The sequence below is a fragment of the Apis florea genome, unplaced genomic scaffold, assembly GCF_048593485.1.
Source record: "Apis florea isolate Af1SG1 unplaced genomic scaffold, ASM4859348v1 contig_3203_pilon, whole genome shotgun sequence".
Classification (NCBI taxonomy): Eukaryota; Metazoa; Arthropoda; class Insecta; order Hymenoptera; family Apidae; genus Apis; species Apis florea.
The window spans coordinates 3552873-3578021 of record NW_028256723.1 but is presented as its reverse complement, the minus strand read 5'-3'; the positions used below and the strand labels follow the sequence as shown (position 1 = coordinate 3578021).

General features: G+C 41.3%; 1 protein-coding gene across 8 annotated transcripts in view; it reads right to left on the bottom strand.

Moving 5' to 3' along the window:
- kug (FAT atypical cadherin kugelei) overlaps positions 1 to 25149 on the bottom strand; it is a 493364-nt gene that overhangs the window by 330655 nt on the left and 137560 nt on the right. For all 8 annotated transcript variants that reach the window (XR_015292967.1, XM_086911134.1, XM_086911128.1 and 5 more), the window contains exons 2-3: positions 7266 to 8185; positions 4281 to 6988 (exon numbers count right to left, since the gene is read on the bottom strand). Coding sequence is in view for 7 of the 8 variants with exons in the window: in XM_086911134.1 (XP_086767260.1) it covers positions 4281 to 6988; positions 7266 to 8062 (3505 nt within the window). In the remaining variant the exon portion in view is untranslated. The remainder of the gene's footprint in view (positions 1 to 4280; positions 6989 to 7265; positions 8186 to 25149) is intronic.

The following is a 25149-nucleotide window of genomic DNA, read 5'->3' as shown; positions in this document are numbered from 1 at the left end:
CGAATCTAATGATGGTGGTCTCGCAACGAAATATCCTCTCTTCCTTGGCTCGAGAGATTTGCACACCAATATCGAGGCAGCACATCGACAAGACTTATGAATATTTACACAGGCTGAATATGCATACCACTGACAATGTATTATTTTTGCTCGACGGGAGATCGATACAACCCCCGCGCACGAACTCCGGACACAGCGCGCCAAAACTTCCGCGCGAATACTTGGCCGACTTGCATACGTACGCAGGGTGAACGAACTTACGTTGTAATTGGCATTTCTCGAAGAGTAATCTTCAAAGAACGATTATTCGAGAAATTATTTCGTTTCGTGCATTACGCGAATTATTCATCGAAATGAAAGATAGTTTGGAAGAATTCGTATATCATGAATATATTTAATTTTACAGTATTTTAGTTCAATTCGTAACCTTCTCAAATACAATTTAAGAATAACAGCGTTTGAATATTTGAAACGCTCTTGTTTGGAAAGGTTAGAGCACGCATCCAGAGATCAAAGAATCATTTCCATTCAACTATTTTTATCATCCGCCACAGGACACGCGGAATATTTGAATCTTCCCTCGTCTACATCCCCACCAATACCAATATCAACACTGTTCCACTTTATTACACGGATCATTCGAACAAGCTCACCTTACACGCAAAGGGAGCCCAAGAGCCACGGGGTGCACTCGAACAGAGAGAGAAAGAGAGGGAGAGGGAGAGAGAGAGAGAACGGTGCGCGCATTCTGTTCCATCGAACGATGGAAACTCGTCGATCGTGACTAAAGCATGGGACGATGCCCACTGTATTTTTTCCAACTTCCAATCTGTGTATATTTTATCGCGCGAAATGTACGACTGGAATCGAAACGTCACGCCGCCCGATTTATAGCCGTGCAACCGACAATCGTTCCCCGCCAATCTCAACCACCGGCTGGCCATTAGTAAATAGATCATGATGGAAAAGAGGAAACAAGTATACGCAGCCTCGTGATACGATAAATGTCTTATGTCTTTTGCAAGTCTCGTTTACGAAAAATGGAAAAGGAGATTGATTTTGAGAGAATATCCACGAAGCAATTTGGTTGGCTCGAGTTTTCTTAAGAGATCTGTGAGAGATATGTGGTTATGAATAGTCTTTGAGAAGCGTTTCGAAATTTTTTCTAATTTTCTTTTCGAATTTAGAATGGAAATACGAGATTTAAATTATCGTCGTTAAGGAGGAAATGTTAAGAAAATTGTATTATTTCTTTTTCTTTTTTTTTTTTTAAGTACATAGCACTCAATTAAAGAAAATATTTTTCAAATAATATCTCCGAATTTTAGCCACGTTTTATTCGATATATATTCAATAAGCTCTTGTTTAATATTTACTTTTAACAGATCGAAATGTTTGAAACAACATATTTCGGAATAACACAAAATCTCGTTTCTCCTTTACCTGGAAATCTATCCATTCCCATCCTAGCCAATTAACCAAAGAGAACCGCAAAAATGACCTACGTCGTACTCGCGCTCTTCTTCCCTTTTTTCGAATCTAACCGACAAAACGAGAGAAGAGAAAAAAAAAAAAAAAAAGAAAGAAAAGGAAGCAAAAGTTACTCCACGCGATTAAAGCGACTGGAACAAGCTCGATCGAATCGAGAAGAGATCAACTATTAAACGGGATGACGCGCCATTTCTCGAGTCGGTTTCCGCGGTGAAAGGAGAACGCGGTTGGAATTTAATGCGCGGTCAGATCCTGGAATGAAAAAAAAGGGGGAAAAAAAAAAAAAAAAAAGAAATCGTCGCGAGTCCCCCCCTCCCCCCCTCATAATTCAATTAAACCCGCTGCGTCGGTATTTAATGGGCCGCGACGATGTAACTTCGTTTTGGACCTGTGCCACGAACCATCGACGCTTCACTGTCGGATGTAAAAAGCGGTGAACAACTCGCGTTTATTTTTTTTTTTCTTTCCATTCTCTCTCTCTCTCTCTCTCTCTCTCTCTCCTTTCTTTTCATTCCTCTCGCTCGTTCATTTCTCTTCTTCCGCCTTTGTTTTTCGTTTCCTTTCCTTTTTTTTTTTTTTTTTGATCGATCGACGACGACACAGAGGGCGGGAAACGAGCAAAGTGGAGGCGGCTAAGCGGGGGACGGGGGAAAAAAGTGGAGGAATAAATTGGTGCCGTTGTCACGGCTCCTGAACCCTGATTTTAAAGTATCGTTTTTTTAGCCAGCTCGACGCTTACTTCCAATCGAAGCCGAGCGGAAATGGCGGGATCGTTTTGAGAAGAAGACAGGGTCTCGTTTCGGACCGATTTTTGGAGGGGGGAAAAGGGGGATAGTGAGGGGTCGATTGACCTGTTGAATTAGCCGTATTTGTTCTTTTCTCAGTGTCAGTGATTGAATGTTGAGTAATTGAGAGGGATCGGTTAGTTAGTTTGGTTAATTACTTGAGTGAGTCTTGTTTTTCTTACTTTCTTTTCGATCTTTCTATCAGTAGTTGAGTCATGGCAGAGAAGAGAGAATTTAAGTGATTTTACTTTACTAATTTTCGATCAATTTTTTTTTTTCCCCCTCCTGTTTTAAAATTGTCACGACCATTTAACTATAAAATCATGTAATTGATAAAAATGACTAACGTTTTTTTTCCATTACATTCTTTTTTCGTATCGTACAATCTAACACGATTGGATTCCACGCAAGGATAAAAAATCCTTTGCCGGTATTTTACATTTTAATTGAAAAATTTTGAAAGAAAGGAAAAAAATTTGATACCCTGCATCTGCAGTTGCATTACAAAACCTTATATACAAAGGCAAGAGAAAATATCCCCGAACAAGGGACTTAGCATTTATACTAGCACGGTCGAACAAGCACAAAGAAATACCATTACAAGTTTCTTTTCCCGAACCGGTATTCGCAAACTCTGCACAACCGTGAAACTGTCAAAATCAGAACCGAGAGAGAAACTTTCGAGAACTTTCTAACCGAATTCAACGCATTATACAAAAGTTGGTGTCTAAAAGCGCGCGGGAAACTCGAGTAACATTTTCATGCAAGTGTTCGAACCGCCTAGCTGTCGACCATTTCCGGTCGAGAAGACAGGGGTGAAAAAAAAAGAGGAGTTTCCCGCGTGAAATTTCGGGAAGAAACGAATTTAAATTGGCCATTGACGCCAAGGGGAGAAGTTGATGGTGGAAAAAGATTAATATGCAAACGACAGCCTCGACAACTGGATGGATCATCATCGGAAGGCGCGCTTTTTAAAAAAAGCGAACAAGCAACCTTGTTCTTTCGATCGAATGAATCGTAATCGAGAATTTTTATCTCATTATTTTAATATTTATTGCTTTTTCAACGAGATCGCTAATTTTATTAAACAGCTTGTCGTGCAGCTACGATCAAATTAAGTAGGATAATAATTTTTATACAATTAATTGGTAATAATTAAAATAATTAAAACGATTCGTTATAAGGAAGAGCTATTCGTACGTATCGCGATATTAATTCGAATCGAAATTAATTAATTCAATAAAGATAATTCCCCGCTCGGATTCATTGTTATTTTCACACTCGTTTACTTTACCGTAAAAAAAGAAAAAAGAAAAGTTGCGAACACGTGAAAATCGAGACTAACACGGGGATGGGTGGGCTGGTAAAAGCGAGAATAAAACGGATGGAAGAATATTAACGATCAGCAACATGGCGCGACAATATTTAACTTTTTCATCCGATTACCCTTAATCCCGTGCAATAATGGAAATTTATTGGCATCGCAAAATTGTTGGTGGACAGGGAGCGGACAGCTTTCAGCAACAGGGTTCTCTTCGTAAACCCATAAATTAACCGTACTCAATTAAGCTCGATACTATTCATAAGCGGGGCAACCCTCGTATTCCGTACAATATCCTACAGATAAACGCGAGAAATCCAATCAAACCGATCTCTTCCCCTCCTGCCTCCCCCTTTTTTTCTTTATTATTCACGCGCACGTAGTTTCATTCATTAGAAAATTTTTGTTCTTTCTTTCTAATTTTTAGTACATCGCCGCGTTAAGTTTAATTAATCCACTCGAGTCGAATTAAGATACACTTCTTAACCCTTTGCACTCGTATGTCGCCATACAATCGCCATCTTACATTATATTTACTAATGTACACACACATATATATATATATATATGTATAATATAATTACATTCTAGGCACTCTTGATTGGTGATCTTCTTAAATGTAAATACGAGTGCAAAGGGTCGACAGCAAACGATTTCTAGATAAAAGACGACAATTGGCTCACCTTCGTTGTCGATGGAGAAAATCCCGATCCCGTCCCCTCCACGTATGGTGTATCCGATCCTCGAGTCCCCGCCCAGGGGATCGGCGTCCTTGGCGCGGACAGTGGTGACCAGGGTGCCGACAGGTTGGTTCTCGAACACACTCGCGGAAACGACGAAATCGTCGAAGACGGGGGCGTGCGCGTTCTCGTTCACGTCCACCACGTCGATGATGACCATGGTCTCGGAGGAGAGGGATGGCTCGCCCCTGTCCCTCGCCACTATCGTCAACGTGTGCATCTGCCGTTCCTCGAAGTCCAAGCTCTGGGTGATCCTGATGGTGCCCGACACCTTGTCCACCTTGAAGTAGCCCTCGCTCTCCATGGCGTCGGACAGGAAGTACTCCACGTCGCCCCCACCGCCCTCGTCCGGGTCCGTCGCGTCCACGACCGCGACCACCGTCCACACGGGCACGTCCTCGCGGATCTTCACCGTGTAGCTGGACAACGCGAAGGTGGGCGCGTTGTCGTTCACGTCGTCCACCATCACCCTGACCAAAGCGTCCGAGTAGAGGGGCGGCGCGTCCGCCCCCTTGCCCCCGTTGTCCTGCGCCCGTATCCTCAGCTCGTACACATCCTGCCGTTCCCTGTCCAACCTGCCGAAAACGGTGAGCACGCCGGTGACAGGGTCCACCCGGAAGTCGTTCGTCTCGGTCACCAGGGAGTACGTGACCCGGGCGTTCTCGCCCAGATCGGCGTCGCTCGCGTTCGCCCGCCACACGTTCGTCCCGTTCAAAGCCGTCTCCGAGATGCGAAAGCTGGCCAGAGACTTGTCGAACCTGGGCGCGTTGTCGTTCACGTCGAGGATCGTGATCGGGAGCATCCTCGAGGCGGACTTCTGAGGCTTGCCCAAGTCGTACACGCTGATGTTCAGGAAGTACTCGCTCTCCCGTTCCCTGTCCAGGTAACCGATCACGTTCAGATCGCCCGTGTCGGGGTCGATCTTGAACACCGAGTCCCGATCCCCGCCCGACACGCAGAACACCAATTTTCCGTTGTAGTCCAGATCCTTGTCCCTGGCGCGGATCCTGACCAGGGTCGTCCCTATCCTCACCGACTCGTTCGCCTTTATCTCGCTGGGGAAATCGACGAACTCGGGGGCGTGCACGTTCTCGCCGTATCTGCTCGGCGTCAGGGCGTACTCGTCGTCCTTGGAGGGCATGTTGTTCCTCTCGGCGGCCGCGATTGCCTCGGTCAAACGGCGGGCGACACCCGTGTCCCGACACTCGAAAGCTCCGCTCTGATCCGACAGTATCCTAGCCTGCGAGCCCAGGTTCCTCTTCGCGTTCACCAGATGCATGTGGACAGGGTTCACGTCCGCGAAGTGGGAGCCGTCCGTGGCCGTCACGTTGACCACGCGCTCGGCCACCTTGACGTCGGACAGGTCGCAGGCGACGGAGAGCACGCCGCTCGCCGAGTCGAGGGCGAAGCAGCCGTCCTCGTTGCCCGAGACGATCCGATAACTGATGATGTTGCCCGCGTCGAAGTCGATGGCCGAGACGGTGATGATCTCGGACCCGATCGACACGTATCTCGGCACGTGGCCGGTGCAATCGATCCTCTCGAACTGGGGCCTGTTGTCGTTCACGTCGCGCACCTTCACGTGCAGCCGCATCTCGGCCTGCCGCCTGAAGGGCATGCCCCAGTCGCTCACCCGCACGTGCAACAAGTACTCCCTCTTCATGGTCTCGTAGTCGAGCACCTGTTTCGTCCTCACGATGCCCGAGAAGTGGTCGATCTCGAACGGCACCTTCTGGATGTTGTCGATGCTGTACGAGATGTACGCGTTCTCGCCCGAGTCACGATCCTTCGCTGTGATCTTCACGACCGAGGTGCCGGCCGGCTCGTTTTCGTCGATCCACACCTCCATCTCCGATTGCTCGAACGTCGGATCGTTGTCGTTCGTGTCCACCACGTTGATCTTCACCTTGGCCGACGATTGCTTCCTCGTCCCCGCGTTCCCCTGATCCACCGCCGACACGGTCAGGGTGTAGAACGCCTTCTTCTCGGCGTCCAGGTTCACGGCCGTGTACAACATTCCCGTCTCCGCGTTCACGTGGAACTCGCCACCCTCGTTCCCGCCCACGATCTCGAGGAACACCAGCGCGTTCCTCCCCTCGTCCGCGTCCGTCACCTTCAGCTGGATCACGGGCGTGTTTATGGGCGCCGTCTCGGGCACCTTCACCTCGTAGATCTCCCGGCTGAACACCGGGGCGTTGTCGTTCAGATCGGCCAGGTGGACGGGCACGAATTTGTAGCTGAAGCGTTGAGGGATCCCTCGATCCATCGCTCGAAGCGTCAAGTTGTAACCCTGTGTCGCCGTTTCCCGGTCCAACAGGTGCAACACCTCGATGTTGTACTCCCCCGAGTGCGGCCCGCCGGCCGGCCGCACTCTGAAGTGGCCGGCCGGGTCGCCGCCCACGATGTCCAGGCTGGCGATCTGACCGTGTATCCCTTCGTCGTTGTCGATCACCCGCACGATCGCGTAGATGTCAGCGTTCGAGTGCTCCACGATGTCCGGCAGGTGGTGCACGTAGATCTCGGGCGAGTGCAGGTTCACCTGGCGCACCTTGATCGTCACCTTTGCCGTGCTCGCTCTGCTGCTGCCCCGAAACAGGGCACCGCGGTCCTTCGCCAGCACCACCAGTTCGTGGATCGCTCGCTCCGAGTATCTGGATGATGGACGAGAGAAGCGTTGAACAAAATCACTTCTCTATTCTCGTCGAACGGAACGAAATTTAATGAAAGGAGAGAATATCGGGTTGTTCTTCGAATGTAATTTCGTTTCTTCGCACGAGTGTCGCTAGTTGAATTACGTATTTGTTGTTATACATTTTGAAAAATTCGTTCGATCCCGTGCGGTTCTATTTTTCGCGTGCGACGTAACAAGATGCAAAAGGTAAGAACAAATTACTTTCCGAACAACCCGATATTTCTCTCTCGACCTACCTGAGCGGCCTGGTGAGCGTTATCACCCCGCTGACCGGGTGAACGGCGAACTGATCGGTCTCCTCGGCCAAGCTGTAATAAATCTCCCCGTTCCTGCCGAGATCGGCGTCCTCGGCGATCACCCTGAGTATGCTTCGATGCATAGGCGTGTCCTCCGTGATGGTGGCCTCGTACTCGGTCGGGTAGAAGAGGGGGTTCAAGTCGTTCGTGTCGAGGATCGTGACAACGACCGTGGTGTCCGCCTCGAGGACAGTGGCCAGGCCCTTCCCGTCGTCTTTCCTGTTCAAGGTGGCGCGCACCTCGAGCACGTAACGATCCTTCCTCTCGCGGTTCAACACGTCCACGTTACCGGTTCGAGTCCGAATCAACAGGAAGCAAAAGTCACCGACCGTGCGCTCCTCGGCCTTGAAGAATCTGTCCCGGTCCCCGCTCATTATACGGAAACGGATGTCGAGATTGGCGTCGTCCGCGAGCTTTATGCCCATCCTCTCGTCGGGGACCACGTACGTCTTGCCGATCGAGTTCTCGGGGATCGACACGTTGTAGAGCGGGAGGGTGAAACGGAACTCGTTGTCAGGTTGGGGGGACGATTGTTGGCCGTCGTCGTTGGTGTACGAGGACACGGGGGACGTGGACGTGGGGATGGTGGGCGAGAACGATCTCGTCAAGGTGCTCGCCGACGACGAGAGCGTGGTCGACGGGGAGGTGTCGGAAGACGGGGAACCCGCTGTGGCCGCGAACAGCCACAGCCACAACCATGGCCAGGCGAGCAGCACTCGCTGCTTCATCCTCCTCATCGTCGTGTCGCTAGCTCATCGTCACCGATTTCCGCGAGTGAGATCCGTCGTTTCCCCGATCGGGCGAGGGAACCACCGTGGCTACGTCGCTTCTCCTTCCCGTCCTTGTCCAACCGGCCGGACCTGGAACACGCAACACGATGATGGGTTTGTGTACGTGATTGAAGATCGGCTGGGAAAGGGGACCAAGTCGTTACGTTAAATCCGAGTTATCCTTCACGACAGCCACTGGCTTACGCCCGATCGAGCGTGATGAGTGGAGCGGGGTTAACCGTAGGGGTTGAGGGAAAGGGCTGGTGGAACTAGAGGGTTGTGGTGATGTTAGAGATGCCGGGATCGACAGGTTCGATTTCATGTACGAAATGCAAATTTTACGAGTGTTATTATGTTACGCGTGTATGTAATATTTATCTATTTTTCGGTCACTTTTCAGACACGTTTCTTCAAAATCAGAGTTCCACCTTTCTGGATTCTATTCTTTTTAAGTGGTTTTGATTTATTTTTTGAAAAATTAATGCAATATTTAATTGCATTTAGGGGGTCGTCAAAAATTCTAAGATCTAAGAAATATATACGCTTTTGAAAAATTAGAAGAATATTTCTTAAATCATTACCGAAATTATAATAAAATTTTGAGACAACTTAATATTCTGATCACTCGTAATTACAATAAGATTTTAATTAATATTGAAGGTACTTATACTTCATATGCAACTTCATAGGCGTACGATCATTTCCCTGGCAAATGAGACCGAATTAATTCGAGACTGTTGGAATCGTTTTGTGAGAATGATTGGAAACGTCAAACATTTCGTAATTCGGCGTAAAAATTTAGAATTAGATAAGATTAATACGAGTTTGATTAATGTTCGTGCAGAGAGCAGAGCGTTGTCGCGATTATCGATCTATCGTGTCATTCGATGAATTTACAGGGATTGGATATAGGTGGACGATGATTTTTCGAAAATTTACGGCGCGACACGGATTTACGAATTCAATAGTCGAACGATAATTGACATCGACCGGGAAATTCGTATCGTAAAATTGTTAAACGCGCGGAAAATAACGTTCAATTTTGAGCGATTATCAGCTATGGATGAGAAAAATTTGTTGCAATATCAAAACGAATCAAAATACTTTCCAATTACTATCTTTATCGCTCTTTTTTATTATTCGAGAAAGATAAGAGTGATGATACAATTATTTTAAATTCGTTTAGATTTGTGAAATATTATTTTTTTTTTTTCAAACGAATTTCAGAATTTCTCATCGTCGATACTTTTTAATTAGAGAACGATCGTTCTGTAATATCTGTGAAGCACTTATTTCACATACAAACGATTGTAATTATAAACAATATCACGAAAGTAAATAAATAATTACATTTCTACATCACTAAATTGTAACAATTTAATTTTTAAAGAAATACGAAATTCATTTTGACGAATTTGGTTGTTTATTTTAAGAATTAAAGTAAAATATAGATTCAAAGTCTTATAGTTAGTTCGTTTCGTTTAATCAACGATTCTCCACTGTTTGAAATTAACTAATTAGTAAATTTATAAGCCACAAATGTATTTTAAATTTTGAATCGATTCCAGTGAAGCGTCATCGCACAAACGTTTGTACAGATGGTTCAGAATCCAGGCAGGTGAATGGTGAATATTTCAACCGTGATGGTTGCAGCAGTCAGGATTAATAAACGACGCGATTTTGTCTATCTTCCAGTCTCTCGATCGCCGTCTCTCCGATCTTCTCGTCGAGGTATTCAGCAACGTGAATCCCATCGATCGATACTTTCAACGAAGATGGAAATACGATGCATCGATCGAGGAAAGAAACAGCGAGATTCATTCTACTTCGAATAGAGTAAACAAGTAGATTCGCGTGTCAGTGGCTATCTTCATTCGTGAAAAACTTTTTGTGAAAGTTGATTAAATGACGAAACTTTTCTACGTAAGAGATTCAAGGTTCTTAAATTTTCCAAGTTTCCATCTTTCCGACTTGGAAATTTGAAATATTCCAGAAATATTCTGAAAACTTGTTAAATCTCTCGAGTTAATTCCGTCGAATTTTCAGAATTATCGAAATCTTCAACTAACGTAAATTTAATTTCCAAAAATTGGAATTTTTGTGAATTTCAATTTCGTTTTTCACGCGAACACCTTCTGCTCCACGCATGTAACTTTCGGTTTCTCCTTCTCCTCACACTTCTGAGACAAAAACCTCCTCGTTTGAATTAACTCGAACCGTTTATTTCCTCAGTGGCCACAAAGAGGCTGACCGGTTAATTCATGATGGCGTGGAATATAACTAGCTATAAGATATAACCTTCTTGGAACGTCGAAGAGCGCGATCTCAATTTCTGCTTTCGAGAGAACTTTTTTTCTCGTTGCTTCAACTTTCCAACAGGCTCTAACCGACACGATGGAACGTAAAAATCGTAGCTGCTAACGGTGCGTTTAGCCTAGCCGAGGCTAAAAAACATCCTCGAGACAAACCGGCTAATTATCGCCGGTCATTTCCAAGTTTCTTGCCTCTCTCTCTCTCTATCTGTAAAATCGACGAGATTATCGGTACAGTTACTGCGATAAACAACGTTTTGCGCTGACACTATTTAAGCCGTGTACACAACGTTTGAAAACGATGAAAAGTTTTAATATTTTTCGTTAACGTCAACAGGTATATTAACAATCGAGTAAGAAAATACTCGCACTTTAATGATCGAGAAATTAAACGAATTTCATTTTCACGATATTTTTTTCTATAAAATATAAAATAATTAATTCTGAATTAAGAATTAACATAACAAAAGTTGCAGAATGAAATCCAAGATGGCCGTGTACACCGATGACAACATTTGGTATACACCCAATGCAAAAGGAATATGTATATATATATATAACATACTATTCTCAACCATTCATGACGCATACATTTACGTCATCCGCATTACAATGCTAACGCCTCGCAAAAGCGTAACCGTTCTCGAGGGAAGAATACAAATTTGAGAAACCAATTTGTAAAATTCTACTTTTATCATCTCCTCGAGAACTCGTATCGACGAAGACGAAGGAAAAAGAAATGCCCGGGGAGAGAGGCTTTATATACAACTCGCGAGCACGTTGAACTCCCGCAGAGATGTGCTCGCGTGGCGTTTCCACGTAGAGGAAACGAGCCCACAAACGGATACGAGTCGTTTCAGATAAAAATCAAACGATGATGCGTATTTTTAGGTGTTCTCGCGATTTCCACGGAGCGAGAGGAGTGCGTGGAGCAGGCGAGCGCCGCCAGGTTGGCGCCACTGCCGCTGTTTCATTCCCTGGAACGGCCGACCGACCAACCTTGAACCAACCTTTCGAGACAACCTTGCTCGCCCGTTTTCCACACCTGCTTCATGGGAATGGGTTGTATACCGGGAACGAACATTTCGCGCCGTTCATTTCGATTCGTCAAACAGGCACCGTACGTGCCGTCGATACGAAATGTTCACGAGACAGGAGTGGGGGGACGTGTTAAAGGTGGTGCAGACAGAGGGCGTGGTTGAGTTAGCACGCTGGCAAATACCCAATAGTGATACTCGTTATTGCTGCCTTATTGCCTCCATCGCCAGCAAATTGAAAATTCTATTTTTCGTCTCCTTAAGACAAGTATGAAATTTAACTTTCTTCCAAGAATTGTTAATAAATTAATGAGCGGGATTTATATTAATTTGTGAATAAGTTCCTTTATTCCGTTTTATTAGGAAATTATACTAGATTTATATCGTTTCCAACACAGGGGTTGATAAAATTTCAACTCGAATACAACAATTAATAATTCGATAAACTTTTTTTAAATCGAATTCTCTTATTATTAAAACGAAATTCCACCACTTCTCGTAAAATGTTCCCCACTCGAAACGATACATTTCGAGCCGCGCGTTGAATTAAACACCCCGGTTGAGCAACAAACGCTTCATAAACGAGACACCTCCTCGAGAGAAGTTCGTCCACCGTCTGGATTTATCCCCGGGCCATTTATCAAAGGGAGGGAGGCGACGTTTTCTTCGCGTTGGCGTGTTCCAATTCGTAAACGTTCGGATCGAGGAGGCGCGATAAGAGTTCCGATGAGACAGACAATGCTTTTACCGGGGCGTCGAAAAACGAGGGACCGGTCCCGCGGGGCGTCGACCGGCGAAATAAATTTTCGCGTCACGTTTCTGGCCGAAAAGAAAACCGGAGACGCGCGCAACCGGTCCCGATACATCGGAGGAGGGCGACTCGAGGCAACTCGAAATCGTAGAAACGATGATAACCGGATAACCTTTCACCCCTCCACTTTCCAGGTGTAAAAATATTCGCGAGCCAAGGTTTCAGACTTTGTTGGATTTGTAGATCAAATTGTCCGTTTGCGGATTTTTCTTCGACCCAGATTTCGACGAGGATAACGTTCCTGCAATGGTATTCGTAGATTTGATCGCTCGTGTTTGCCAACTTTTTCGACCTAGATCGTAGAAATGCAGAATAAATAATAGATTCGACTTATTAGACGCGGATGAAAATATAGATTTGGATGGTGATCTGCGAATATTTTTCAATCGTCTTGAAAATCTAACCTGAAGTCTTTTCGTTTCTAAAATGAGAAGATATCTCGACATCGATGATTCGTAGATCGATTCCTTTGGACGATGACCTTTGATCTAGGTGCGAAGTTATGGAACGAGATCGAAGAGAATGGCAAGTTCGATTTTCGAGAATGATGGAGAAGTTTGATGAGAAAGGGATGATAAAAAGTCGGGGAGATAGGTTGTCGTTTGCGGTTTAACGATCGTGTTAGTTAAATCGAGCGTGAATCGCGACATTGATCTACGAGCGAGAAAGAAGGCCGTGAGCGAGCTCCGTTACACCTTTTCTCCCGCACGATCAAAGAATATAACACGTTACACTCACACACTTTTACTTCGATCGTTATTTCTTCGACAATCGATCGCTCCTTCCTACCTATTCCTATACGGACGAAAAACAGGGCAATTTAAAGACAAACGGCCCGCTCGTGTCGTCAAATGCATCCAATCGGATACTAGTCGATCGAGGAACGGTATATCGGGGAGGACGAATGAAAACAATGTTAGAAAGGACCGCGATCCGTATTTTATCCCAGGGATCGCATTCGTTAACGTTGGAGGAATTAATTTCTCCAGCTTCGTCGTCGTCCTCTCCGTACAGTGTGAAAAAAAGGGGGAAGAGGAGGACGCTATTCGTTCTGTCGCGAGAGCCACGCTTACGAGATAAATCCGATTAACAGGTGAACACCTAGTCGTGTCGATGCGAAACGATCACGTCAGATTAACGTTGATACTTTCATGAGTGGCACGATGTGTGGCAACTTTCCTTTTATTTTCGCCAATGCTTGTTGAATACTCGGATTTTTTCCCTCTCGTGACGAATAATTTCTAACGATACAGATATTTAATACAAGTGTTAGAGGGGGTTAGTGGCAAGAATTCGAAACGAAATGAGAAAGAAACTCGTGCACTCGTATCGAGATCGCGTATATATAAAATATCAAATTTTTCCCATGAAGAGACGTAGAAAAGAAAAGGCCAAATTTTATTCTTCAACGACGAAAAAAATATATGCGTACAATCTGTGTGTAAATACAGTTTCGATTCAAAGAGGAACGAATCAACCACGTTTGATGGTTATTTTTCCTTTCGCCTCGAAGAAGTGGCCGCGTTTCCTGGTATTTAATAATCACACGCGGGTGGCGGTTTTTTATCAAAGCGGCGCCGAAGCGGCTTTTATCTTGGCGGGCCTCGAGGCGGGTCTCGGCCGGCCACCCGGCCGGAAAACCCATTATTTCGCCATCTGTCTGCGCCGGTGTATCACCACGTGGATGCGATCTCGAGTCGCGCGTAATGTTCTTTATACAAAAATTTTCTCTCCTCTCTCGAAAGCTGTGCTGCTTTTTATCGAAAATCTCCCCGTGCTTTCGATTATCGCTCGTTTCAAGGATGCGACCAAGGAACGTGTCTGCTTCCCGCCAAGAGGAGCTGGCACTTGTTCGCGACTGCTTCTCACGGTGTGCCGTTGGGTAGAGACCAGTCTTATTCGTTTGTCGTTTCGATGTTCTTTCGAGGACAGATATTTAAATCCAAATTTAATAGTAATTTTTTAATTAATAAAAAAATCAGCTGCTACTTGGATCGATTGGCAATTCGAACGGCGACAATATTTATTTATGTTTGATTTTTTTTTTAAATAATGCTTCGTGAATAGATTCTTCTAATCTAAGTAATCTTATAAAGTGTAGAATAATATATTGTCGGAGGAGCTTGATTTTTCGTTATTAAATAACAGTGAAATAATGATGAAAATGGAAATGTAGTAAATGAAGGTGAAAAACAACAGATAACGAATGTGAAAACACGTTGAGATACTTGCCCTGGCAAACCGAAGATGCATCTTGATAATCACTTTATTATTAAAATATCACAGAAACCAACAATATTGACTTTTATATTCGACAAATTTTCTTTCTTTATGCGCAAAGAAATATTACACGAAATATTAAAATGTAAAAGTTTTATACGTTAATTTGTGTGTGAAATCGTGTGAAGTTCGAATTAATAAAGAAAGTGGCCAGATACTGGAATTTTCGAATAACAGAACAATTAGCTTGAACATTATTTACTCAAGTTTCTTTCAAAATCAAAGGATCGAATATTATCTTTTTAACCGATGAGTCACGTAAATTTTCTATTGTAAGCAGAATTACCTCTCAAATCATCGAGTCTACACTCTGTATATAATTTTCAATATTGCGTTTCTGTGATTTTTTTCAATATCTGCGATCGTAGATCTCCCAACACCATGTATACTTGCTAATTTCCTTGCACTATCACACCACTTTCAAGATCTTATTTTCTACTTCAATGGTTAAAACTACACTGGTTTTCGTTCACGTCCTCGCGATACCGTTCTCCGTTTCACACTGAATCGATATATTTAACCACAGTCGAGCACAGGAAAATATTTACGAATCTAAATACATTGTATTTCTACGTTCTAATCTAAGTATATTGTATGTAAACATCGCCACGAAACGTTGTGCGGATAACAGAACGTCCGTGTATTAGGATATGGAGTCTAAAATATTAAAATATACGTGTATTTTGTATTTTAGAATTTATATATAAATCAATGCGAGGACAATCTCTCGTCTCAAGGATGTAATATCAAAGATCCAGTTCCAGCTCTGTTCCCACGCCGCCCAATCGTCGACCTTTCCAGACGCGTTACTCGATTGGTATCGAGTTGGCAGGTGTTAAGCAGCCGATAGGAAGTTGCATGCACTGCAACCAGCCGAATCGAAGTTGGCTGGCTTTATGTTTAACGAATGACGTGGTTTTCATTGGTGGAACAAGGATGGAACAAGGGAAGGATCTTGGAATTTTCGGGGAGGATGAATTCGTCGACGGATCTCGACGGGTTGAAAGGATGATTGATTTATTAACTCTTGCACGAGGTGTAGCCTGGCAATCTGTAATTGCGATGATGATAAAGCATGAGGGAGGGAGAATAAAAATAATGGAATGTGATCGAGAATAATCGAGAATTCTATAATAACTTTGATGATATAACATTGTTTCCAACGATTGCTAATTATATGTATAGCTGTAACTGGATCACCTTGGTCGAAATAATTCGAGAAAAATAATTGAGAAGGACGAGTTAAGGAAGGAATGCAGGAAAATATCCGATTTCATGGTAAAATCGCGAGTAATAAGACGAAATTGATTTGCAGAACGGGGAAAAAAGTAACGGGCAAATGCAAATTGCAGAAAAGGAAACGTACAATCGAATATACTTCATTTGAATATTTAAATTAGTTTGTATATATGCACACGCATAAACAGAGCATTTAGAATCGAGTCTTGATCGAGTAAATCACTCAAGGAGATAATATCGAGTCAACATCGGTAAACCAAACCGAGAATGATATCGTTAATCGACATATACCGCAACCCATTACTCCAGTCACCGCGATCGATCTTCATGTTCATCGTCGCAGTAATTGTACACAATCCCTCAAGTCTTTACGGCCTTGTAAACCTCGCTTCAACGCGATTATTCACCATAATAACAATACTCGTTTCCACGTAAGTACCATATATATATACCTCTCTCTTGTCCTTCACGATCGGCTTCAGTCAAATCTTCCACGAACCTCGACGAACTTTCCCATGGAAGAAAATCTTCCCTCTCGTTTCTAAAGAGATTCTATATATCACGATCGCGAAAAGTCGTCGTATACACGCCTTCTAGGCACATTCTACAATTATTTTTCCCAAAGTAAATAAAAAGTATCTGGCTCGCCTTAAAGCTCGAGTGAAAGTTATTGAAATTATGAAAAATTTGAACCGCTGTAATTTCGAGGAGGCTAACTTTCGGTCAATGAGTGGACGATCGTTAGAAACATTGCTCTTCGAAATGCTTTTATCCCGAGATACGATCGTGTAAAGGAAGGGATAATTTTTTAAATCTATCGCAAACTTGGCAGACAAGTGTTGGACAGCGATTCAATGTGATATTTAAGTAACGTTATGGAAACTTTGAATCTTTATATCTCGGCAATTAATCGTGACATCGAGATGAAATACGAACTCGACGTGTTTCTCTGTTTCCTAAGTAGATTCTGACGATAAAATATTTTAGTTTCTTTTCACGTTTTTCACGTCATGGTGCGAAGGATATTTAATCCTATACATTTAATCTGATTTTGAGCAATCATCTTCTTTAATCTTCGATCGATATTCCTTTAAATTAAGAAGATATTCAATTGAGAGGACATGTTTATGGATTCGATCGTACGTAGGTATTTTGAAACTTTTTTCAATTGTTCTCGTCGAAAGGCTTTGTCGAAGCCTTTCATCGACGCGTCGATCCGCTTGGCCGAATTTTCAGTATTTCTGGTAACTGTGCTCTCGCCTCTGTCTGCCTCGATAATTAAACAGAACGATATGACCTCCTTCCAATCCCGCCACGAGCTCGAACAATCGTCTTCGCGCCTCGTCGAACGCATTGTGCGTCGCTTTATCTCGAACCTTCGAACGCGATGACAGTTGGAATATTGCATGGTCGAGATGAGCGTTTTCACGCTTTCCAATGTAATATTCACACATCCCTCGCATGGAAACGGTATTCCTACAAAATTCGAATTTGCTCGCGAAATATTATAATTACTCTGCAATTATTCCCAATTGTATTCGTCAGATGTTTCTTTAATCGTTTCCTTTTTTCTTCTTTGATATATAAAAAGAATTATTGCTCGTTGATGAAATTATATTAATTATTTAAAGTTGTTCGAGAATAAGAGGGAAGATAATTTTACCAAAGTTTCGCTTTCTTATCGGGATCGAAGAATTTTATTTTCTTATTTCTTTATTATATATAGCAGCAAAAGTTTATATATCGTGCAATTTTTCCATAAAGCGAGTCGAAACTTTTAATTAAAATTTTTATATTTTCCCGTGTTATATATTTTTCAGAGTAAACGAGATCAAGAAATTTGATATCGGCAAAGTTCAATGCAAGAAGATTACATTAATCTGAAAATAAAATTGAGTATACCGCGAGGAGCACGATAGGGGAGTTAATAGGAAATTCGATATTCCATTTCAAGAGAAATCAGTGCAAGACGATACTTACAAAAAAAAAAAAAAAAAATAACCAAATGACAAGATAATTTCTTAACAAATGTTTCAAAAATATTCGATGCTTTGAAACTTTTTTACATTCACAATGCAATATATTTTTCTATCGTACTGAAAATTTTTTCCAAAAGATTTTTTAAAAGCGTCAGCTGATAAATTCATTCCCAGTAAAATGTACGATTACAACAAGGATTGGAGAGCCGGTGCTGAGCGATCGTGTTGACAAACGAGCTATAAGTAGCCTAATCGTGTCTCAGGCTCTCCCCAGAATAGGGAAGGGTGAATTCCCCAAGAAGGATAGAGTGAAAACGGCTGACAGCCAACCCGCACTTTCGCCCTTGATAAACAACCTCTGACGATTAAATCAATCCAAAGAAAGAATAATAGACGCTCTGTCTACTTTTTTTTTGCGCTCGTCAAATTTGCAAATTACGAACAAATATTCCGTAATAAATCGAATATAATTGGAAAAAATCGTAGAACAGATATCGATTTGACATTTATATGTAAATAATTAATACTGGAAAAAAAATGCATGCAATTAAAATTCCATGCAATGCATTGGAATAGAACAAGAGTAAGATATCCCATCGAAATATGTACACCACTTCCAAGTACTCCAAGTAAAAAGAAAAAAAAGAGAAATCTAGAAACCCGATCCACGAACGAGACAAACTCTTCGTTACACGCGAGTGTATCTTTTTAAATATGCAACAAGGGCAGGAATAAATCCCGCCACGTCGATCATTAACTTCGATCGCACGCATTCGTCTCCCAACCGATCCCTCCTCTATAACTTATCTTAACGACCAGAAATTTAGACGAACGTAACATTTCTCGATCTTTGAAAACGTATCAGATAACACGTCGAGAACACGTTCCGTCCCGATAAAAAGAAGAGAGAGTGGAAGCGAGGAACGAAACTACGCGCAATTGCGACTGATTTTCGATCTTTGTATACGCGATCTTTCTTCCTTTTTTTTTTTTTCTTTCTCTGCCGAATGGAGATCTATTTAAACTAGAAACATACAGGTTATACGATCGACATTGAATTACGTTCGCTCGTTTAAATTGCTTTTGGAAATCGCGCGCGACGATTTTACCTCTCGCTCGATCGGTTCGATCGATTAACCGGTTGCGCACCTTCTTTAAGGCTGGCAATTACTGGGAAACCAACCTTCCCTCTTCTTTCCATTAATCGTCGAAAGAAGAAACTGCTCGAAGGACTGCTCGTGTTTCCCAAACTCCTCCTCGAAGATCGTTGGATCGAGCTACCGATCATAAAACGATCGAACGAGTACTCGCCTTGGAATACAGCCACCGGTAATTAGCCGGGCTGTGGGCGTTCGAATCGAGCAGGGGACGTTAAATCTGCCAGTGACCGGTCTTCCCTTGAGACTTAATTTCCAATGGCCTCCAAACAAAATTATTTTTTAAGCATTTTTTGAGAATCGGTCCCGTTGTCTCGTTGGAGAGAAAATCATGGCTTGTTTCGTCGGATGTTATTCCTTGGCCATTTTGGATTTCGTCGCGACGATTAATATCAATGTCCGGGAATCTTTTATTCGATTTTTATAAACGTGGAAAATGACGAGTGCATTTAGTCGGAAATAAAATTAAACGGACAAGAACGATTGAATATGGATACAGATGGATAATTATATCGCGAAGCAGATCAATTTTACGTCGTTTCCGTACGATCAATCAGGCTTTTAAAACGCGGCCACGTTTAATACCGACAAATATCGTGTATTAAATCGAATGAACACGGAGGCATCGATACGGACAGTATCCGATTAATAGAGATCATTGTTTGGCCCGATGCTTTTTGATCCATCGAGTAATTTCGACTCGAAATGAAACGTCGCTCTTCCTGTGGTCCTCCTGGATATCGCTACGATTAGCCACAATTGTATCAGAGATCTCATCGTATCCACACGATATGCAAGAATTTTGGTTTGAAGAAGTAATAGTCATATTCTATCTTGATGAAAGTTGATAAAAGATTAGATATAACTCAAGAAATTTTTAATAATATTAATAATAATATTGAATAATTATTTGTTCAAGATTAAAAAGAGGATTCAGGTTTTTATGTTCTGATTAGATACATGAACTTTGTTATCTGATTTTGTTATATCAGAATTATATCAGAATCACATCACGATATGCAAGAATTTTGGTTGGAAGCAGTAATAGTCATATTCTATCTTTATGAAAGTTGATGAAAGAATAAATATAACTCAAGAAATTTTTACGATTAATATTAATAATAATATTAATTAATTATTTGTTGAATTTATAAAATATTTAAAGTATTTTACCTAATTTGTCATTGAAAGGGTTTTCAACATTAAATGAGGGATTCAGATTTCTAATTAGATGAACATGCGAACTTTGATATCTGATCTTGTTAAATCAGAATTAATGCAATTTTTTAAATGATTCTAATTAACCGGATATCGTTAAAGATAAGATCGAAACTGAAAATTTCCTCAGAAGTCCGAGTAGAAAAATTTTCCACGAAACAGAAAAAAATTCGAGAAATATCTATACAACACAGGAAAACTTCCCTTTAACGAGAAAATTTGGAAAAATTTTCCAAAATTTCATAACACGAAACGAGAATCAACCCAATTTACTAAGAAAATAAACGCTTCCTTTCGAACAATTACCACGTTTCGAAATGAAGCTTTTCTTGTATAATTCAATCAATCAGAAAAAACGAAATCCACGAAGAAAAAAGAAAACCTATCGTTCGATCGCAATTTTAACATTAAAAACTGTACAACAATCGATCGATCCTATCTACTAAATAAAAAAAGTTTTAAATGAAAAAATAAATAAAAAATTCTAAAAAAATTTCTAAATAAAAAAAAAATAATAATAATTTAAATAAAATCTCCAAATACAAATACAAAAATAAATGCATATTTCCATCCATGATTCACCCGACGCATAATCCCTCGTCATCCTCCCCAAAAACACGGGACGAGGCGATGCTACGAAAATAACTATTTCATTCTGCGCTCGTAAAGCAATCCACGAGCCGATCCATCCTCCCCCTCTCGAATCACGAGCAAGGGCTAAAGGGTTGTCTGTCGATCTCTATCCCGTTTTCTCGAACGGGGTAATAATAATCCTCTCGAGTCACACGAGGAGCTGTGCACACTCGGTCGGGCAGAGGTTGGATATAAATGAAAATGGAGTCGAGGTTGTTCGCCTTCCTCATCGCGACCAAATTCCGGTTAAGACACGCCGCAAAGGGCTTCGCTCCAGTTTAAACGATACCCGGGGGCGAGGGTGAGCAGACGTGTCTGGCTTCGCGTCTACTCGACTCGTTCAATCGATATCGCGCTCACTTCGGTTCCTCCTTCGGCTGCTCTCGGACGAAAAATGATAATTGGTATAATTGGGACGAGATTGAAGTGAAGAGATTATTATTTTTTTCAATCTGGAATTTTATAATCGTCTTTGTATGATAAGTTATTATACGAGGGGATATATTTTTCGATCTTTATTCGTCGACATGCGTGGATAAAAGCGAGATCGTGTAGATTTTTCATGGATGGAATTTGAATGGATTACTTCATAGTCGTGAAAGACAAGTGGATAATCTTTATATAATTTTAATATCCTCGGATAAATTAAGTGATATGATTATAATTAAAGAGGAAGGTTTAGAAGAAATTGGAAGAAGAGGAGAAGAAGAATTTGATAGAAACAGGTAGATTAAAAGAACGTATTTCGATCGTATAGCACACTGTACACACAAGATAAGAGGAAAAATCAGGAGTAATAATAGGGGGAAAAGGGATTTCGTAACAAAATTATTTTACCTACTGGATGGAAGAAGAATTTTACCGCCCCATTTGTCATTTCGCTTTCGATGCAATTACATTGATTCAATATTTGAATACCATAAGATCGTTTCGAAATAGTAGAACGAATATTTTCCAACGAAAAAAGGTTTGCAAGCGAAGAGAGGACCGATACGTTCTCTCTGCTCTCCTCGATTCGAGGATTATTCGCAAATTTCCACTCTTGTCTCGAGCAATGAACTTTCTTCTAAACTTTCGATCGCTGAACCATCTCTGATCACGCGTCTTCCTTTCTTTTCTCTTCCTCCACGAATTTCTCGAAGCCAAGGCTAAACACAGATATAAAACGCCACGGACGAAAGCATCCGCAGGATCACTGCCACAGAGATGCAATATCATGCATTCAATAAAGCAAGTGCACCGCCAAAAAATCCCATTCGAAACCGTTCATCCGAGCTCACCTGCAAATTTCTTCTTTTTCCGCGATCTAACTCGATCGATCGAGGCAATCATGTCGCGAAAAAATTGTTGAATCGTCGAAATTGGAAAGAGTAGGAGAAGTTTGAGAATTTCGAGATTATTCGAATGTATCATTTTCTGATTTATTTATTTTTTCGAAAAAGAAAATGATAAGTATCTCGAACGATATTTGGCGATATTTTTACAATTTTCACTCGCAATTGTTTTTTCGCGAGAAAGATATATTGCAGGTTCGAATTAGGTGAAAAAGAGAGAGAGAGAAAGAGAAAGAAGAAAAATTGTCAGAATAATTTATGGACGTATATTCAAAACTAGCAAAACATTTATCTCTTCCCGGACAATGAATCGAATATTTATACAATCCGCTTCGAGCGAAAACCTATTAAATAGTAACCCACTATATATATCGCAATTAATCTACATTCTCGAGCAACAAAGAAAATTTGAGGATCTACATCGAAACAACGAAAAAAATAAAAATCCTCGCAAATCGATCGATCTTTCTTTCTTTCTTTCGCATCCGGACTCCACGTCGGATGAACCGTTTTTACCTTCCAAATACGATTCCCAACACATCCATTAATCCGCATCCGTTATAAAATACAAAGAAAAAAAGAGGGAGAGCAGGAGGAGAAGTGTCGAAAGGAAAATCCATCCGTGTTGAAACGAAACTTTTGAAACGCGTGAAACGAGCGCGAGAGAATAAACGAAAAATCGATCGAATTTCCTTCTCGTCGAATAAGGGGAGTAGTGACGAGCAACTTGTGAAATTTCAAAATTTCCATTCGATGGAAGATATTCGATGGAGGTCGGTTAGTTGTAACGCAACAAATTCGAGCGGCAATGGACCGGAAGCACGAAAGCTTTAATTACTTTCGCGGGAACTTGGCCGACCGGATACATTGCAATTTCCGGAACGAGGTTTCGGCCGCGGACCTGTTCTCGGCGCGCGCGCGAAAGCCCCAGCCACGAACAACGAGCTGTAATTTGCACGTAAATCGACGCGTATTTCCCTGGCAACCGGCCGCTCGAACGGAATTGAAAAAGAGCGAAAATTCCCGCCCAATATCTCGACACATTGTTGTCTTATCGGATGATGAGAATTCGTGAAAGTTGGACGATTCCTCAAAAAAATTGTGGAAGTGAATTTTAATCAACTGGCCAATCGTATTTTATTAGAAGGAAAGAGAGCGAAAATCTTTGAGGAGAATATAAATAGGGATATATTTTCTTATTGTTTCCTTTGAAATGATTATTGGGAGGAGGAGTATCTCTGTTACATCTTTCCGTTTCATTGTATACACAAAAATCGCGAAATTTATTTTTGAGTTTACTGATTCGAAAGAATCATCACAGTTTGTGTAGAAAGTCGCTAGGTGGCGGGAGTGGCGAAGATCCCCTGTTTGATCTCACTCTACGTTCTCAATTGATATCCGAATTAGATCGAAAACGAGCTCGTTTACGAGCTACCAAGAGTGTGCTTCTTTGTGCAGAAGGCGATAAGAATACGCGATTCGATGGAGGAGGAGGAGGTTGAACAAAATATTGGATTGGGTGAAAATTTGTTGTGTGCGGTGTGATTGGAACTGGAAGTGGTTTGGTTTGGTTGACCTATTCTTATTTTATTTTTGATACAAAATTCGAGATTTTTTAAAGTGTTTCATTTATGAATTTCGTTATAGCACGACGTCTAACATGCTTATTTTATTCTTTTTTTTTGTTTAGAATTTAATTGTTAGAATGTATAGGTATAGAAGAATTTTACGGTACGCAAAATTGGTAATTTTAAAATTTGTTTAATTCTGTTTGAGAAACTTGTGTGATATTTCATCGTTCGGACGAAGAAAATAAACGATGTTAAATTAATGTTTTATTTTTCATTTTCGTATAAAGATTTATACGAAATATCTCTCAATGATATTTTAAAACAAACGATAATACGAAAAATATGCGAATTTTTGTCCCCTCAATTTGATTCATCGTTTGACGAAATAATCTCTTTAGTGTATTTATTCTATGACGAGGACGGTGTTTAATAAATTAACGTGTCCTCCTTTTTATTATTCCATTCTTTTCTCTTTTTTCACGATACTGCAACGTGTCTGTTATAATATTCTATTTGAAGTTACAAAAAACAAGCTTTAATGATTAAAAGAGACGAGAAACGCGTTAAAAATGGAAGCATCCCATGAGCATCAATTTTTTTTTCATTTCTTTTCCCTTCTTTTTTTTTTTTTTTTTTTGCGTTTCTACAGGCACTCTAGAAATCTCGCGGCAAAAAACATAAAAAAAATTATTGGAAAAAGTATTTAATAATCTACCACATTGCATCTACCTCTGCAACTACGTAACGCAATCTATGAAAATACACATAAAATTCCAATTTAAAGTATCATACTCATCTACTCATTTTCTAGATTTATCAATCGTTAAACAGATTCAATTAGAACTTTCAAATTGTAAAAAAATCATAAGTCAGACGTAAAATACTCTACTTAATATCTCCATTGTAGAATTTTTAAACGAACAAAAATTTTCCCATAGTTAAAATTCTCTAACATTTCAGATATATTTTATGAATAAAAAAATATCGACCTTTGTAAAATTACAATTTTTAGAATCCAATATCACGAACACTAATATTCCGAAACGAAACGATGAAATAAATGGAAAAGATGATGAAAGAGATATTTCTTTTTGAACAACAGAACCGGGCAAATATTATTGTTTCACGCGTTCTGCTTTAAGACAAAAAAAAAAAAAAAAAAGATGCATAAAATCTCGGTTTTCAGACATGTGCTCACGCACGGACGAATACACGTATGTATCAGAGGTACATCGACACAGTAGTTCTTCGTCATCCGTTACTGGTCTTTTGTCAGAATAAACCCTCCCTTTGAGGCGTTTTTTCCATAGCTTTTAATGAAAAAGAAAAGAAAAGAAAAGAAAAAAAAAAGATTGAAGCAAAAACGAATATTCCGTGATTCGTGATTAAATTCGACCGATATTTCAACAATATTTCAATGAATGACGAATATTATTTAATTATAAGTAGCTTACATAAAAATATTTGTTCGCTTAATTTCAAT